The sequence below is a fragment of the Ammospiza nelsoni genome, chromosome 6, assembly GCF_027579445.1.
Source record: "Ammospiza nelsoni isolate bAmmNel1 chromosome 6, bAmmNel1.pri, whole genome shotgun sequence".
Taxonomy (NCBI): domain Eukaryota; kingdom Metazoa; phylum Chordata; class Aves; order Passeriformes; family Passerellidae; genus Ammospiza; species Ammospiza nelsoni.
Genome location: NC_080638.1, coordinates 36,907,537 through 36,922,539, shown reverse-complemented (window position 1 = coordinate 36,922,539; position 15,003 = coordinate 36,907,537). Strand labels below are relative to the sequence as shown.

The window sequence follows — 15,003 nt, the reverse complement described above, 5'->3', positions numbered from 1 at the left end:
TATGTACTTAAATTGTATATGTATGTGTGTATATTTGCATACATATGCAATGTTAAGCATTTTCAGCCTAAGTCAGATTTTAGTAAAACACCATACCTCCTACTAACAATTTTTAAGCAGACTTTATAAGAGTTCTGCCCCAAAATGGACATCGAAATACTGGCCATGGTGTTTGATTAAATACCCTGATCCTTTACATTTGAAAATACTGCAGCTAAAGACAGCATGGGAGGGGGCGGGGGGAGAAAGAAAGGAGCATGTGAAAAATGGTGGACTGTGCAATAAGCAGCGCTCTGATCTCACTGTAACTTTAAAGCCTCTGCCACATCAGGGTTAATAAAAGAGACAAAAAAACTATCAAGTATATATGAATTTAGCCTATTTTTTTATTTCTGTGTGTTCATAGTAAACATTTTTGTAAGTGACAAACACGGGCATATGACCACAGTATCACAATCAAGAAATTTTAAGACGACATTAACAATCACTCAAATTTATGCGGCTTCTGCGCAACACAGGTTACATATTTGCAAGGTTTACCTATAAGTACAATAGGTATTAACATTTCACTACATTTAGAAAAAAAATAAAGGTGACCTGTTAGTGACCACATACATCAAAATATACACAACACAAACTGAAGGCAATCATTAATTTTGTCCCCTTCTGATTAATTTGAACGGGCAGTGCTGAAAACTGAAATAATGTTGCTGTTTTTTTAAATTACTTCGTACACTGAGTGCATTTTCTAAAACCCAATCTTTGGTCTAAAAGTAAACAAACAAACAAATGAACAAAAAAAAAAAAAAAAAGCAATTCGGTAAAGAAAATAATAAAATAATAAATGGCCAAAAGTAGATCTTGGGCATTTTTCAGTACTAATTCTGCTTAAATACAAATTATGTTTTAAGGTTTTCTTATAGTTTTCATAAATTTAGTGGTTTGGTTTGGTTTTTTTTTTCTTTCAAGGTCTGCACCCACCGACATATCCATGATAACTTATAATACTGCAAACATGGAGAATCGGGCGGCTTTTAGTGATAGACTTATCATATTTGAGTAAAAAAATTGCAAAAGCAGTCACTATTTAGATACACATTCTACTATAATTTTGTCTTCCAAACTTCATAGTCTACAATGCAATCTCCCCACATTGCACCTTGCTGACACTCCTCACCTTGGTGGAATAATAAACAACCCTAAAGACTGAACAAACGTACAGAAAATGGGGGACTTAATAAAAAATACCTGGACTTTTTTGTTTTGCTTTTTTTTTTCCTTTTAATTATCATTTACAATGCAAATGTGTGTAAAATGTTCACTTACAGTCTGATCCAATGGATGTTAATGTATTAAAGGGTTTGAAGAAGACCCCTGATTTTGATGTGTGAAATAATCAGAAAGTCCTCCGGAAAGTCCCGTTGTAAAACTTGGCAAAGAAGGTCTTAAGGACTCACAGGGGAGAGTGGAGGGCGCCTGTGGCGACGTGGAGGAGGAGGCTGCCCTGGCCGTCATTGAAGTGCTGCTTTGAGAAGTCATTGAAGGGTGAGGAACATGGGGGAAAAAGTAACTCGTCTGTCCTGCTAGGAGATTTACAGAGCAGGGATTTAGGGAATAGGTGCCGGAGCAGGGAACTGACAAGCCACACGGCACTGAGGCGGCCAGAGCTGCTGCTGTGAGGTGATGAGTGGCATAAGGTATCTCTCCATTGACTAGTCTATCAACACTTAACCCATTAGACGTGGAAAAGGAGTGGTTGTTTCCCAAGGAGTTTTGAGTCAACACTGAGCTGTAGGGCATGGGGTGGCTGGGGTAGGCGGACGTGGTCCCATTGTAACTCAAAGTGCTGCTGGCCCGGGGGTGGTGCAGGGAGAGGAAGGGGGACATAGGCCAGTACAAGGATCCTGCCCTATCCATGAATGTCAGTCCGGTAGAGGTGAGCCGGGCGCCCCGCTTGAAGGCCAGCTTGGCCCGAGAGGTGGTGGAGCGCCGGCGGAGCTTGCCGGTGGTGCCCCCGATGAAGACGTCGTCGCTGGAGGGGTCCAGCATCCAGTAGTTCCCTTTGCCCGGGTCGTCGTAGTGGCGGGGTACCTTGACGAAGCACTTATTGAGCGAGAGGTTGTGCCGAATGGAGTTCTGCCAGCCCTGCTTGTTCTCCCGGTAATAGGGGAAGTTCTTCATGATGAACTCGTAGATGCCATTGAGCGTGAGGCGCTTCTCGGGGCTCTGCCGGATGGCCATCATGATGAGCGCGTTGTAGCTGAACGGCGGCTTCTCGTACTTGCCGTTCTTCTTCTCCCCCTCCTTCCCGCTCTCCCCGTCCTTGGCCCCCTCCGCCGCCCCCTTCTTCTCCTCGGCCGCTTTCTCCTTCTCCTCCAGCTCCGCCGCCGCCGCCGCCGCCGCGCCCGCTTCGCCTTTGCCCGCCAGCATGTCCGCCTTGGCCACCTCCAGGGCGCCGGAGGCGGCGGCCGTCGGGGGCGGCAGGAGGTGCTGGCCCTTCTCCTCGTCCTCCTCCTCGGCTGCGGCCGCTCGCTGGGGCTGTTGCGGTGGCGGGTGGTGGTGGTGGTGGTGGTGATGGTGGTGGTGATGGGGGTGGTGGCTGTTGTGGTGGCTGTGGCTGCTGTGGTTGTTGTCGCTCTGGACGGCTTCGGGCACCAGGCTGTTTATGCTAAAGGAGGATTTCGGCAGCATTTTCACTTCCTTCCTATCTCCCATGTCCAACATCACACACTAGTCTGAGGGGGAAAGTTGCGGCGGCTGAGGGAGCTGCGCGCGGGGCGGCGGCGGAGGCGGCGGCCGAAGCGGCGGCGGTGGCCGAGGTGGCGGCGGCACCACCGGCGGCGGCGGCGGCGGCGGCGGCAGCGCAGTTGGACCGCAGTCTCGAGCGCTGGCAAGTCATGTAGCACGGACAGGAACCGCCGGGGAGGGAAAAAATAATGGTAATAATAATCACCGATCAGAGAAAAATCGAACCGAGTCGCAGCGAAGGAAAGAAAAAAAAAGGTGAAAAAAGGAAAAAACCTTCTGAAACCTAAAAAAAAAAAAAAAAAAAAAAAAAAAAAGGCAACAACACACAAACACAGACACACCAAAAAAAAAAAAAAGCTACTTCATGGTGCCCGGTTCCCCCGGCACGGCAGCGCAGGGGGAGGCAGGAGGGAGCAGCAGCCGCCGCGGGCCGGCGCGGAGCGAGGCAGACGGGCGATACAGCCCGCCCCGGCCGCAATTAATTTCAGAGCTGCCGGCACGCACCGGGGCTGTAAAACATTTTTTGGTTTAACCTTTCCCACCGGCCGCCCAATCAGGGCCGGCGGCGTGCCCGCGCGTCTGCCCGCCCGCCGGCCAATGGCGGCGCGCCGCCCCGCCCCGCCCCGCCCCGCGCGCCCCGCCCCCGCCGCCGCCGCGGCTCCCGCGGCGCAGGGATACCGGCGCAGAGGCGCATCACCGCGCGGTGCGCGCGCCCCCCGCCCCGTGCCCCCCCCCCGGCCGCCGCCGCGAGCACAAATCCCCCCGCGCCGAACAAGTCGCGCCCGTCCCGCGGCGGCGGGCCCGGCCCGGCCCGGCCGCCCGCTCCCCTAGTCGCTCCGGCGGACTCAAGCCGCCACGAGTCGCTTTGCCCCTTCCTCTGGCGACGAAGGAGGCGGGGTGGGAGGCCGGGTGGGTGAAGCGGCAGCGGCACACCGGTGGCGGCGGAGGTACTACTTTGCGGATCCCGCCGAAGTCGCTCGGCGAGTTTATTTTCCCAGGCCCGGTTATTTCTGTTTGTTATTTTGCCGAGGCAGAAAACAAAACAATCGTCCGGAGGGGACGCAGGCGGCGGGATGGGCCCGGCCGCTGCCCGCGGCCTGCCGGGGAAAGACGGTCTGCTCCGGCCCGCTCGGGCCGTGCCCGCCGCTCTGCGGACTGTGAGTGGGGAGGCTCGGCAACGAGCGGCCCATCTCCTCCCCTGCGCTCGCCCCGTGTCACCGGGGCCGGAGCCGGGCTGCGCGCTTCCCTGCCCGCCGCCGCCCTCTCAGCCCCGCGCCGCTCCCGCTCGGACGCCGCTTCCCTCGCGCGGCCGCCAGAGCCGGGCGGGAGGCGCCGGGCTCCGTCCGGCCCCTCCTCCGCGCAGGACGGAGCCGGCCGAGCACAGGCCGCGCGCCAGGCGTACAAAATAAATGTTGGCGTTGGTAGCCCATGAAATGGACACTGCGGTTTCCCGGCGGCCCGGCCCGTGGGCCCGGCCGCGGGGTCTGAGTTCCGCGGGGTTTCGTTTTGTGGGAGAAGGGATAGGGCGGGCGGCAGCGGGCCGGGTTCTCCTGGGGCAGGGAAAGGGTCTGGCACCGCTTTCCGCAAGTAGACGCGGTGATACAGGCTCGGGCTTACGGCTGCGCTTTGCCGGGACCAAAGGGTTGGGTATTAATTGTCCACAGCTTATCGTTTTTTACTGTCAGCACGGGAACAACAACAACAACAACAACAACAACAACAAAAAACAAAAAACAAAAAAAACCCCCAAAAAACCAAAAAAAAAATCAAGCGGAAAACAAAGTGAAATACATCGCGCAGCTTTCTTTCTCGGAAAGGAGAAGGGGAAATTGGATGGACAGAGAGCGTGCTGATCGCATTCAGACCAAAGCTGTGGCAAACCTCTAGCAGCGCGTTAAGCTGCTTCACGTTTGTGCTGGAGGAAAAGATGCTCTGTAGAAACAATACGTGCAGCTCAACCCCAGCTAAAACAACTTATCCCAAGGAAATTCAGGTTAGAGCACAATGCAATGAATGTAGTTCTGTGCAGACGTGCGTTTTATATATGTGTTTGTGTATGTCTGGTAGGAGGGAGGGAGGAAAAGCTAGTGTGGGAAAGAGAGAGTAAATAACGAGGACAAGTAAAATGGGCCGGTAATAAACAATTGCAATTGGGGATGCCATGAACTCTGGGCATTGGATTAACCTCGAATGACCTTACCACAATTGTATTTATTTAACCAATTTCATAACAGGTTGCTACTGACACACACACAAGTTAATGATCAACAACCACTCTTTTTTCCTTTGTTTGTTGTGTAGTTTTAGATTTTGGGGGTTTTTTAGAAATTCAGGTTGTATGTTTTGGTTTTTGTTTTTTTTTTTTTTTGAATCATGACAATTTATAATTATTTCGTTTCTCAACACTGAAGTCAATGTATGGGATTTCTTGACGAAGAGTGCAATGAGGAGGATATTGTATGACTCTACCATGGCAAGGGGCAAGAGGAAAGGTAAGCTTCCTGCATATTATTATGATTATGATGATCATTAACTAATATGTGTCATTATGGTGCACTAGGATCCCATTAGGGTGGCTGGGCCCAGTGCGTTTTCCTACTCGGTCTAGCATGTAATGATTCGGTGTAACCAGATTCTTGAGAAAGGACAGGTTACGTAAACATTTACTGATGTGGAGTAACTATACTATTTGTACTCTGATATGCAGGAAGGAAAGTGTTGATTAACACAGAAGAAAAAAAAGCGAAATTAGCTGATTGCATGCTCATAAGTGCAAGCTGTCATTGAACTGCTTTTAAAATAGACACAGCTGGGTGTTTGTGTTGAAAAATTTCTTGTGTTTTTGCTAATACTGAAATAAGCATGATTTTGTATACCAAACATTTTCAGATCATTAAAATTTGTAATCTGTGCTGGTTTTAAACACAAAGAAAAGAAACAGATTCATTTCGTTGTAAAATTTGCTGATATTATATTAACTCAATCAGGTCTGTACAAATGGTGTATTGTGCCTTATCAAATCTCTTTGATCCATTTAATACACAAAGTGCCAAACGTGTGTATTGTTTGTTAACATTGAACGTTTTATTCAAATCCCAGCTCTGTAGCGAACTGGAGGAGTTCTTGTTTAATGTAACACTGACATTGCCTGTTGAAATTTTAATGCCTTGAGGTGTTTCTTAGGTCAAAGCTGAGTTTACTTTGTGTTATGCTCAGGGATGAAAATGTAGCAGGGAAGAAAATAGAAGTTTTATCTTTTTTGCATTTCTGAGCAAAAGGCTAACATCGCAAGAAGCACACTTTAAAAACATTTGATGATCTAGATTTAACATTTGGTCATTTGTCACGGCTGAGGAATAAAACTCTGTGCACAAACTTAGGATTTTTATATATATATATATTTTAATGCTGTGGATATACAGTTCTACCAAAAAAGGAAATGTTTTGTCCAATATGTAGTACATCTCTTTCTACGTCCATGAAGACTAATTCATTGTTTACGGGAGAGAAAAAGATATGTGAGAGAAGCCACGTCAATTATAATTATAATTTCTGCTGGACTTAAACTTTCGAGTCTTTTTTTTTTAATTATTTTTATTTTCCTCTCTCTCCTTCGGCAGAAAAGGCATCGTTTATAAAACTATTTACATTGGAAATGCAGGAGTCTTACTGCAACGCCAGTTCCTTCCTGAGCTCTGCCCCGAACACGACTCCACTTCAGTGGTACCTTTGTGCATCGGGGCACTGCATGAGCAGCAGGTTTGGCTGCTCAGCTCTGGCTAAACCCGAATTCTCTTAAGAAAGTCCCTCATGGCAGGATTTTCTAACAGGGAAGGTTTTGTGGAGTGTTTGGAGTAGAAGCTTGTGCATGGAACTGAAGTGCACAAGCCCCAGCCCTGTGAAATACGGGTGGGTGTGCAGAGGGGAGCCGCTCTCTGCAGAGTGTGAATGGTGCCTCACCTGCGCGTTCGTCGACGCTGCGGATGCACCGAACCGAGCGGCGGGGATGGACCGAGAGTATCCAGCTCAGGGGTCAGGATGGGGCTGAATAGCTGAGCTGAAACCTCCTGGCTGAAGTGCCATTCAACAGCGATCTCCGTGCAGCTCTTGGGTATAACTCGTAGGGATAGTGTTTCAACCACATACTTTTCTGCCCCCGCCCTCCCCCCTACCTTTTTTTAAAATTATTATTTTAATTTTTATTTCGTTTTTAAATTAAAGGCCAAAGGAAGAAAAGACCCTCTCCAATGTACACTTAATGCATATAGCGTACTTCCCCTGCACCACCCCCCGCCCCAGCTTCAGCCTTCAATCCCCCTTCACACGGGTATAGTGGCTCTGTACTCTCGGGCTCTTTCAAGGCAGTTAAGCTGCTAAAATGTACTGACAGCTTAAGAAATGAATGAGATTTTTTTCAGCCATGAAGAAAGGGTATTTAGTAACCACGCTTCGATGGCATCATGCTTCCATGAAACGAGTCCGGACACTTTGGTTTAACAATCAGTAATATCACATTCGGTACAGTAAATGCCTCCATGTACGCTTATATAATTCTATTCCCCCTTGACTATAACCTTGCCTTATTTATTCCAGGTTACCTGGGCAATTAAGGTAAGGACTGCTCAGCAGATACTGATACCCTGCTGCTAAGGCATGGCGAGTGGGGATGGAGCAGTGCGCTAACAAAGAGAAAGAGGTAGTCAAACATTTTGAAGAGGGGTGAATGGGACTGAAGGTGGATGGATGAATGGAGGCAAAGAGGGAGAGGAAGCAGCATTCAATGGTCCAGACTTCTCTCTGAATTTGTAGATTTAAGTTTAGGTGTCCGCCTCTAGTCAGCATCCAGTTAATCCTCAACAGCTTCTAGTGATTAGAAGTTAGTCTATTTAGCATGCTATATCCTTCTTCCTTGGGTTTTAGTTACAAGTTATACGATTAGGATTGCGAGAACAGTAGTGAACTAAACTTCCCAGTAAGAGGTCTTCACACCAGGGAAGTGTTACTTTGCTGCAGCAGCCCTGCCTCGTCAGTCATTAGGAAGCTGCAGGTTGTCAGAGGCTTCTCTTGCGCGCACACAAGCGCAGACACACACGCGCACACACACAAAACCACAGCACTAAAACTAAATTAAGAAGCCGATGATTAAGACAAGCGTCTACGAGGCCTGTCATTTCAGCATCCTTCCATCATAACATTGTGGCACCGAGAAATTTGCTTGAAAACCCTGGAAAAAAATGTCTATGGGAGAGCCTCGTATTTGAGGCTGTTAATATCAAATATAGACTGGGAACTGCCTCGGATGCAAGATAGTATTCCGCAGAGGAAAGGAGCACTGCAGAGACCTTGGTGCTATCCGCGCACTCCCGAAACTCTGGTAAGTATCTCTCCCTTCTATTGAAGCAGGTACGCACTGTGTGACTGGAACTGGACCGGGTTTGAAATCCGCAGCTATGTTCCCTTCGGGGAACTCCACCTAAAGATAAATCTGTAATGAAAGGTCCCTACTGGATGACTAATGGTTATTGGCACTCGGTGCCCCTTTAAGGAGAGCAGCACATATTGTGCCGAAGACCTTGCAAGCACACTTTAAATACAAACCTTTTAAGTTTTCCTCCCATGCATACACATCCCTGTTGTTTTTGGGCTAGCTGTATTGTGTCTCTCCCCCCTGCTCTCCTTATTTAAGCTTTCTAGTTTTCCCTCCCCCCACCCCATTCAGAACTAATTGCTCAGTTGCTTAAATGTTTCAAAAAGAGCTAAATTTCTCCATCTGATGATCTTTTGAGAAGCTGCACTGTACCATAAGGAACCGCCAGCGGGGCACTGTATACCTTAGAGAAGCCTGAGCAACTAGAGGAGAGGTAGCGTTAAAACAATGACATTAATAAACTAAGTGCACTGAGTTCCCCTCCTGTTGAACTTTAGGGAGTTTCTTGGGCGGGCAGAGGTTGAACGCAGAACGTCGAAGTGGGAAACAATGGCTGTAGGGGCCAGAAAGCTTTGCTGATGTCGTAAGCGTAAAACAAGACAGAATAGTGACAGAAAGAGATCCGAGTAAACATTGGAGTATACATTTCCCACGGCGACTACGCGGAGTGGAGAGGTCTGAATTAAATCGCCTTAATTAAAGGCTGAAGATTTTATTTATTTATTCCTGTAGCTGTAGAATACTATCCACAGAAAGCCTATCTAGGCGGTGTAGAGCATCCACTAGATTTGTGTTCAGCTGCCACTGCCAGAATTTTTCAGAACAGAATATTTTTATACTCACTGCCAACTTGAAGACCTGCGGGTTTTTAGATCCTAAATATCGCTATTATTTTATATGCCAGTGTGCAGAAAAGAGCCGTTACAGCTGCATAGGCAATAGGTCTGTCTTGTGTAACGAAAGCTCTCCTTAATTCAGAAATCAAACAAAAATATAAAATATCCTTTAGGAGTTATCCACAGCGTTGTGCAGACGACAATAATAAAATGCAAGGTAGAAATGAAAAACTTAAAAACCTTGTTTGTTCTCGAGGTTTAAATACATAATTTTATATTCTGTTGGGTTTACTGTTTAAAAGGTTCTAGGCCGGTGCTTTTGTCGGCGTTGTGATATTGAAGCAAAGAATGTGAAATAAAATACGGGGGACCTGGGGAGAAAAAAGAAAAACAACAAAACACACCCCAAGTAGTGCTTGAAGAAGACCTTTAGCTGCTCTTTGACTCCTAAGAAACTGTTGCTGGAATATTTTCTTGGTGTTGTTTTAAAGCTCCTCAGCCTCCTATAAACGTAATCTTTGGCAAATGACACATGAATCTGGCTTTGCAGTTTTTCGGTGACTCGAGAGAAAAGACGCCCTTTCCCCCCTCCTCCACCCGCCCCCCTTCCCCGGCTTCCACCCCTTCCTCAGCAGAAGGACAGATAGGGTCTCTCTCGCAGCGCTGTTCCCATTCCCTGGCTCCGCCAAAGGCATCCGGGCGCGGGGGGGCGCCGGTGCCCGGGGGTGCCCATCCGCCCGTCCTACCTGGCCGTGCCGCGCCCGCCGCTGCCCGCTCGCCGCCGCTCCGTGCGCCGCGGCCCAGTCCCCGCACCGCACCTCGCCGCAGCCCTCGGCCCGCCGGGGTCTCGGACTCGGCCGGGTCAGCTGCGGATCCATCTCTTAGGGCCTACAAAAGCGCGTCTTCCTCCCCTATCCTCCTATCTTCCCCCGCCCCGGGGTTCCCTTGTCACCGCAGCAAAATGCCCGATGTAGAAAGAGAGGCACAATGGACCGTGCGCCGCTCTAGGGAGGGAGTTCGGCAGCCCCGGAGTGAGGATGCTGATGACTTTGCCCGTGCCGGGGCTCAGGCGTGAGGCGGTGCCGGTCCCGCTCCCGGCCGGAGCCGCGCTTGGCGGGTGTCGGGATGGTGGGGCTGGCGCTAGCGCCAATGACTGCTCGGGAAGCGGACCCTGCTCGCTCCTTGGTGTCCTGGCACAAGTAGGGCTCGCAGGATGTGCCTCTTTGTGTAGCTTGTTCTGAACACTTTTTATATCAGGCAGGGTGGTCTCCATGTTTTCTTTCTTTCATTCTTCCTTTCTTTAGCGGAGGGAGGGGGGAGTGATGGCAAGGGGCTTGTTGGATGATTATAACCGCTACCACTTAGAAATAAGTTTCTTGGGGAAGGGCTGATATCGTACCCTTGATACCAGTGGGTGTGTCCATGTATTATTTTAATATGATATGCCTTTTATATAGAGCTTGTTTTCCTCCTCCCTCTCTCCCCAGCCTCCCCCTCCCCCCCGCTTTGTTTCTGGAATTTGTTTCGCTTTTAAAGCACCAGCACAAACAAACAAACACACAAAAATGACTGGCAACAAGTTAAATCCCATTTGTGTCCCTCCCACCGAGCACGGACCATGCCTCGCTAAAGCCTGGGTCTTGTAGTTTTGCCTCGCTAATAGTATGACCAAGAAAACGAAGTGGCTGCAGACAGACTCTCCCGGCATTGACAATGCGGAGAAGAAAAACGTAGAAAGATTTCTCCCGGAATGCATCCCCCTGGTGTGGTTTCTTCTCTCCATCTTTAAGATGAGGCACTCGCATAGACGCTCACACACACTGAGGTTATGTTTCCTAGGAGTTTTTAGAAAACAATGTTTATTATAATCGAGCTATACACGCCACCAAGTAATGAAATCATGCCGTAGCTACGGAAACTCCAACAAATAAGTAATTTCCATTTGTCTTCTAGCAGAATATTGCAGAGGGTGACATTACACTTTATTTTCGCATTAATTTCCAAACATCAATGAAAGGGCAGAGAAAAGTCTCTCAAGTCGTTGTACACTTTGGAATTAATTAAACGAAAAATAGCTCTTTTTTATTATTATTTTTCTGCCTTCCGAGGCGACTTCAAGCTAATTCCTGTGGCTATACTAAAGAAGGAATCCTCAAAAGCAACAAGCGTGGTTCTCACTGAAGGTCGGTATCGTGTCCCGCTAGAGCTTCACTGAAAGCATCTCACAGTGAGCCACCCGCTCATTCCTGCACCTTCCCTTAGCTTTACCTTACAAAGTAATGGAGAAAACATTCGTGTTTGACTGTACTTAAAAAACACCTTTTTACGCAATCGCACGGGTTGCAAACGATAGTTCAACTTTATCTGTTGTGGTGGGCACGTGTTTTGTCAGATGAAATTAACTTGTGAAAGCCTTTGTATCATTTTATCATTTTTTGATTTGTGTTTGTCGACAACGCAGATCATACCTCTCCGCGTTGATGGTTGATACAATTGCTAAATTAAAGGCATGCTTTCGGCTCTGGAAAACAACAACAGAACTCCAGCCCTCTGAGAGCTCATTCCCAGAGAAACAACCCAAAGAGCAGTAGAATAACCCACCACACTGTTGTGTATGTGTTTACGGGATCTCCATATACTTCTGTATCATTCCGCCTCTCTATTGTCTGTTCCTAAAGACAGCCAAGTCAATCCTGGGCTTCTCACCTATAATCGCCTGCCTAAAAGAACATACGGACAGTATAGTGGCTCTAAATTTCCTCAGGAATGCAAATGGCGTGTATTTTCCCCGTGTCTTTTTTCTTCCGTGTAAATACTAGCAACCGAACTTCTTGTCTTGAAGTGTTTCTATGTTTGAGCCCCAGGAAACTCAAATCATTGCAGTAAACTCATCAATCCTTCCTATGCACACTGGAGAATTTTTCCTCACTGCTTGTTCTGCTTCTCATTTCCAAGGACAGCGTGTTGAGCCAACGGTCTGGTTTAGGCACTTCTCTGGACTTTCGGATTTTCAATCTAAAGCTTTCAGTATGTTGGGACTGAAATAATGATTTTCCACATTTCAAAAGGGACGAGGCTCTATTTATAAATGTTACAGAAGGTTTCGTTACTTCAGGATCAACAAAACAGGAATAGAACTGCAATTTTCAAGAAAATAGGATTTCAAAATATAGAAATAAAAAAGTAGTGGAGATGATGTATAATTCAATCAAATTACAGAAAATTGCTTTAAAATTCAGAACAGTAGCGATCCATTATGTCTCTGTTTTATTAGTGACAAGTACAATTACTCTAAAATAAAGAACAGTGGTGAATATATAATTGGCTGTAATCATGTTAGTGTTTGAATAAAAATGACGGGGACATTTAACACTTTGACAACAAAATGTTCAGAAAGAACTTATTTATTCAAACAGTTTTTATTTGCATCCACGTGAAGGAGAAACACACTTTTGCTTACGATAAATCCAGGGGTTTTAAATTTCAATAAAAATATAACTAAAAATATATTAATTATTTTACTATCCAAAGCTTAATAAAGTCTCCTGAGTATGACAGTACTATTATTGATTACTCAGTACCCAAAGGACGCCATCTACAGGAAGAGGTCTCTAGGCTTAACACCATTCTAATCAATGTTGATTTAAAAAAAAAAAAAATCTGAGTTAATATTCCTCTATAAATCCGGCTCCGATTTTACCCACAACACCGATCACAATATTTGCTTTGTAATTGCTTCTTGTGATTCAATTCATTATAATTTGACACCATCTAGGAATCTGTTATAGGAGGCCTTTTCTCTGAGATACGGCATTTAAAATAATTCATTGAACTCTCCGAAGCAGCAGTTTTTCTCCTTCTAAAGCGACTTTTTTTCCCCCCCCTCTTAGGATTGACTTGATCGTCTCTGAAAATGCAGAACAGCCCATGAGATCTCTCCTTTCCACCAACCGTGTGGAAGACGCTTGCAGAACAGCCCTGAAAACAAAACAAATTTATTGAAGGCAGTTCGTGCGACAATTGTGTCATGGAACACCTAACATTTCTTTATCTGTAACTAACTTTTTAAATTTTGGATAGTTCAATAAATGTCAGCTATGCCAAGCATACTCCCACCCGTTCTTACAATGCATCCTTTGCCCCGTATCTCGGTACTTAAAGGTGCCATTTAGCCGTAGCCCAGCAAGAGCTCGGAAACCCATCGAAGTAACGAGAGTGCCCTTTACCATTTTGACCACACAAACACAGATCCCTGGGAATGGCATGTGCCCTCCATGACGCGACTCCAACAGCCCAGTACAAACTACAGACTACAGAAAATACCAAGAGAGCGAGAAGAAACTTTCAGGACTCCTCTGTCAGGGGGCTTTGAAAAATTGCTATTTTCGGGTTTAACCCCGAACGATTTTTTCTTTTTCTCTTTTCTTATTTTCAATTTTTATTCACTCCCCCGCCCCGACAAGTCTTCAAATTTCTGCTCCTGGTGTGTGTGTGCGTGCTCACAGCCGGGCGGACCCCACGCCGGTCCGAGCGCGTCCCTCCTGCCGTGAGGAGAGCGCAGCTCGGTCCGACCGCGCCTTCGCTGCCGGCTCCCAAGGGTCTCTCCTGCCCTGGCGGCTCTCGCCCGCACTTGTAAAACAAAGTAGCTCTGGTTTCTTTCTACTTCAGATCAGTGATGTGAATGGGCTTTGAAAAATTTGGGAGGGTGGTAGGGGGGTGGTGTACAAACTATACAGTGAGGAGTCAAAAGGCAGAGGTGCGTTGGCACAAAGGCTGAGTAAAACGACCCACGGTGCAACCTCGATTTTAGGTGTTATTTTGTAAACCGGGGACAAAAAGCCTGGAAAATATTGTTCTGTGTACTTCCACTGGAATCAGGCTCAAAGTTTATACCGAAGGTCCCCTTCTATCTTTTTACTTCTGGGCATTGACCGTGAACGTTCCAAATCTAGAGACTGTCGTATAGCTGTTTTCAGATTTGAGGGAAGCTCAGGAGAGGAGGTTTCCTTCCCTGGGGCAAGCCGCTCCCGCAGGCGCCGCCGGGGCTCGGTGGGTCCCTCCCCCGCCGGGAGCCGAGGCGGGGGCGCCCCTCTGAACCGGGAGGTCTGTCATTTCTCGGGTGCCTCGTACCAAATCGCAGATGTCAGCCTTTCCCTACGTGTTCGGGCTGCTAATGCGGGCACTTCACACAACAGAAATGCTCAGCTTGGGAGCTTTTCCCAGGGCCAGCCGCCGACTTCGTGCTTCGCATCTGCCTCTGGCGGCACCGGAGCTCCGTGTGGGGGATCCCAGTGTGCGCAGTAGCCTTTACCGCTGGGACCACATTCCCGTGGGAGCCAAGCACCGCCGTGCTCTGTCCCCTGCAAACCAGCCGGAGCACAAACTCCGTACATCTCCGCGGGAGCACGCTGCCCATGTTCCCGGCTCGAACCTCATGCGCGTCTTCCGCAGAGACCCTTTTATCGTGGAAATTCACACCATAAAGCCCCTCACCCAGCAGGCCGCCGTATCGCCAGCCGGGGCCGCAGGAAGCCTTGCCGCCCCGGGACTGCGAGGTTTCCCCCGGGGCCCGGTCCCCTCGGGGAAGGCGGGGGCCGTGCGCGGTTCCGGCCGGGCGGGCCCGCGTGGAGCGGCGCGGTGCGGAGCGGGGCCCGGGCCGGGGCGGGCGGCGGCGGCGGGAGCGGGCGCCATCCGAACGGCGCCGGCGACATCTAGTGGCCGCGGGCCGCCAGCACCGCCCGCCGCCCGGCACGGCACGGCAGCGCCCGCGGCAGCAGCACCGGCCCGGCCCGGCCCCGGCGGGAACGCGCCCCGCAGCCCCGGCCCCAGCACGGGCCGCGCTCTTGTGAGCTCAGCCAGCGCTGTGCCGCGCCTCAAACGCCATAAAGTTTTCTGTGCAGTGCTCGTACCAGCACAAATCGGGTCGGTTTTACATTTACCTACACGGGGCATCGAGAATTATAAGCACTTTTGTCTCCCCCTCTCGCCTCC

General features: G+C 48.6%; 1 protein-coding gene and 1 long non-coding RNA gene across 2 annotated transcripts; one reads left to right on the top strand and one right to left on the bottom strand.

Moving 5' to 3' along the window:
* Positions 1 to 362: 362 nt before the first annotated feature.
* On the bottom strand, positions 363 to 2,746 carry FOXG1 (forkhead box G1). Its single transcript, XM_059475420.1, has one exon. It carries the CDS (start codon positions 2,722 to 2,724, stop codon positions 1,345 to 1,347), a length of 1,380 nt encoding a protein of 459 aa, XP_059331403.1. The 5' UTR covers positions 2,725 to 2,746; the 3' UTR covers positions 363 to 1,344.
* Positions 2,747 to 4,417: 1,671 nt separating this feature from the next.
* Positions 4,418 to 13,121, top strand: LOC132074655 (uncharacterized). Its single transcript, XR_009418624.1, has 4 exons — positions 4,418 to 4,741; positions 5,160 to 5,240; positions 6,369 to 8,122; positions 12,903 to 13,121. It is a non-coding gene; the product is annotated as an uncharacterized LOC132074655 (long non-coding RNA).
* Positions 13,122 to 15,003: the final 1,882 nt, after the last annotated feature.

Excerpts from the sequence above, each read along its gene's own strand:
- FOXG1 (XM_059475420.1), bottom strand. The coding sequence starts at position 2,724 with ATGTTGGACATGGGAGATAGGAAGGAAGTGAAAATGCTGCCGAAATCC.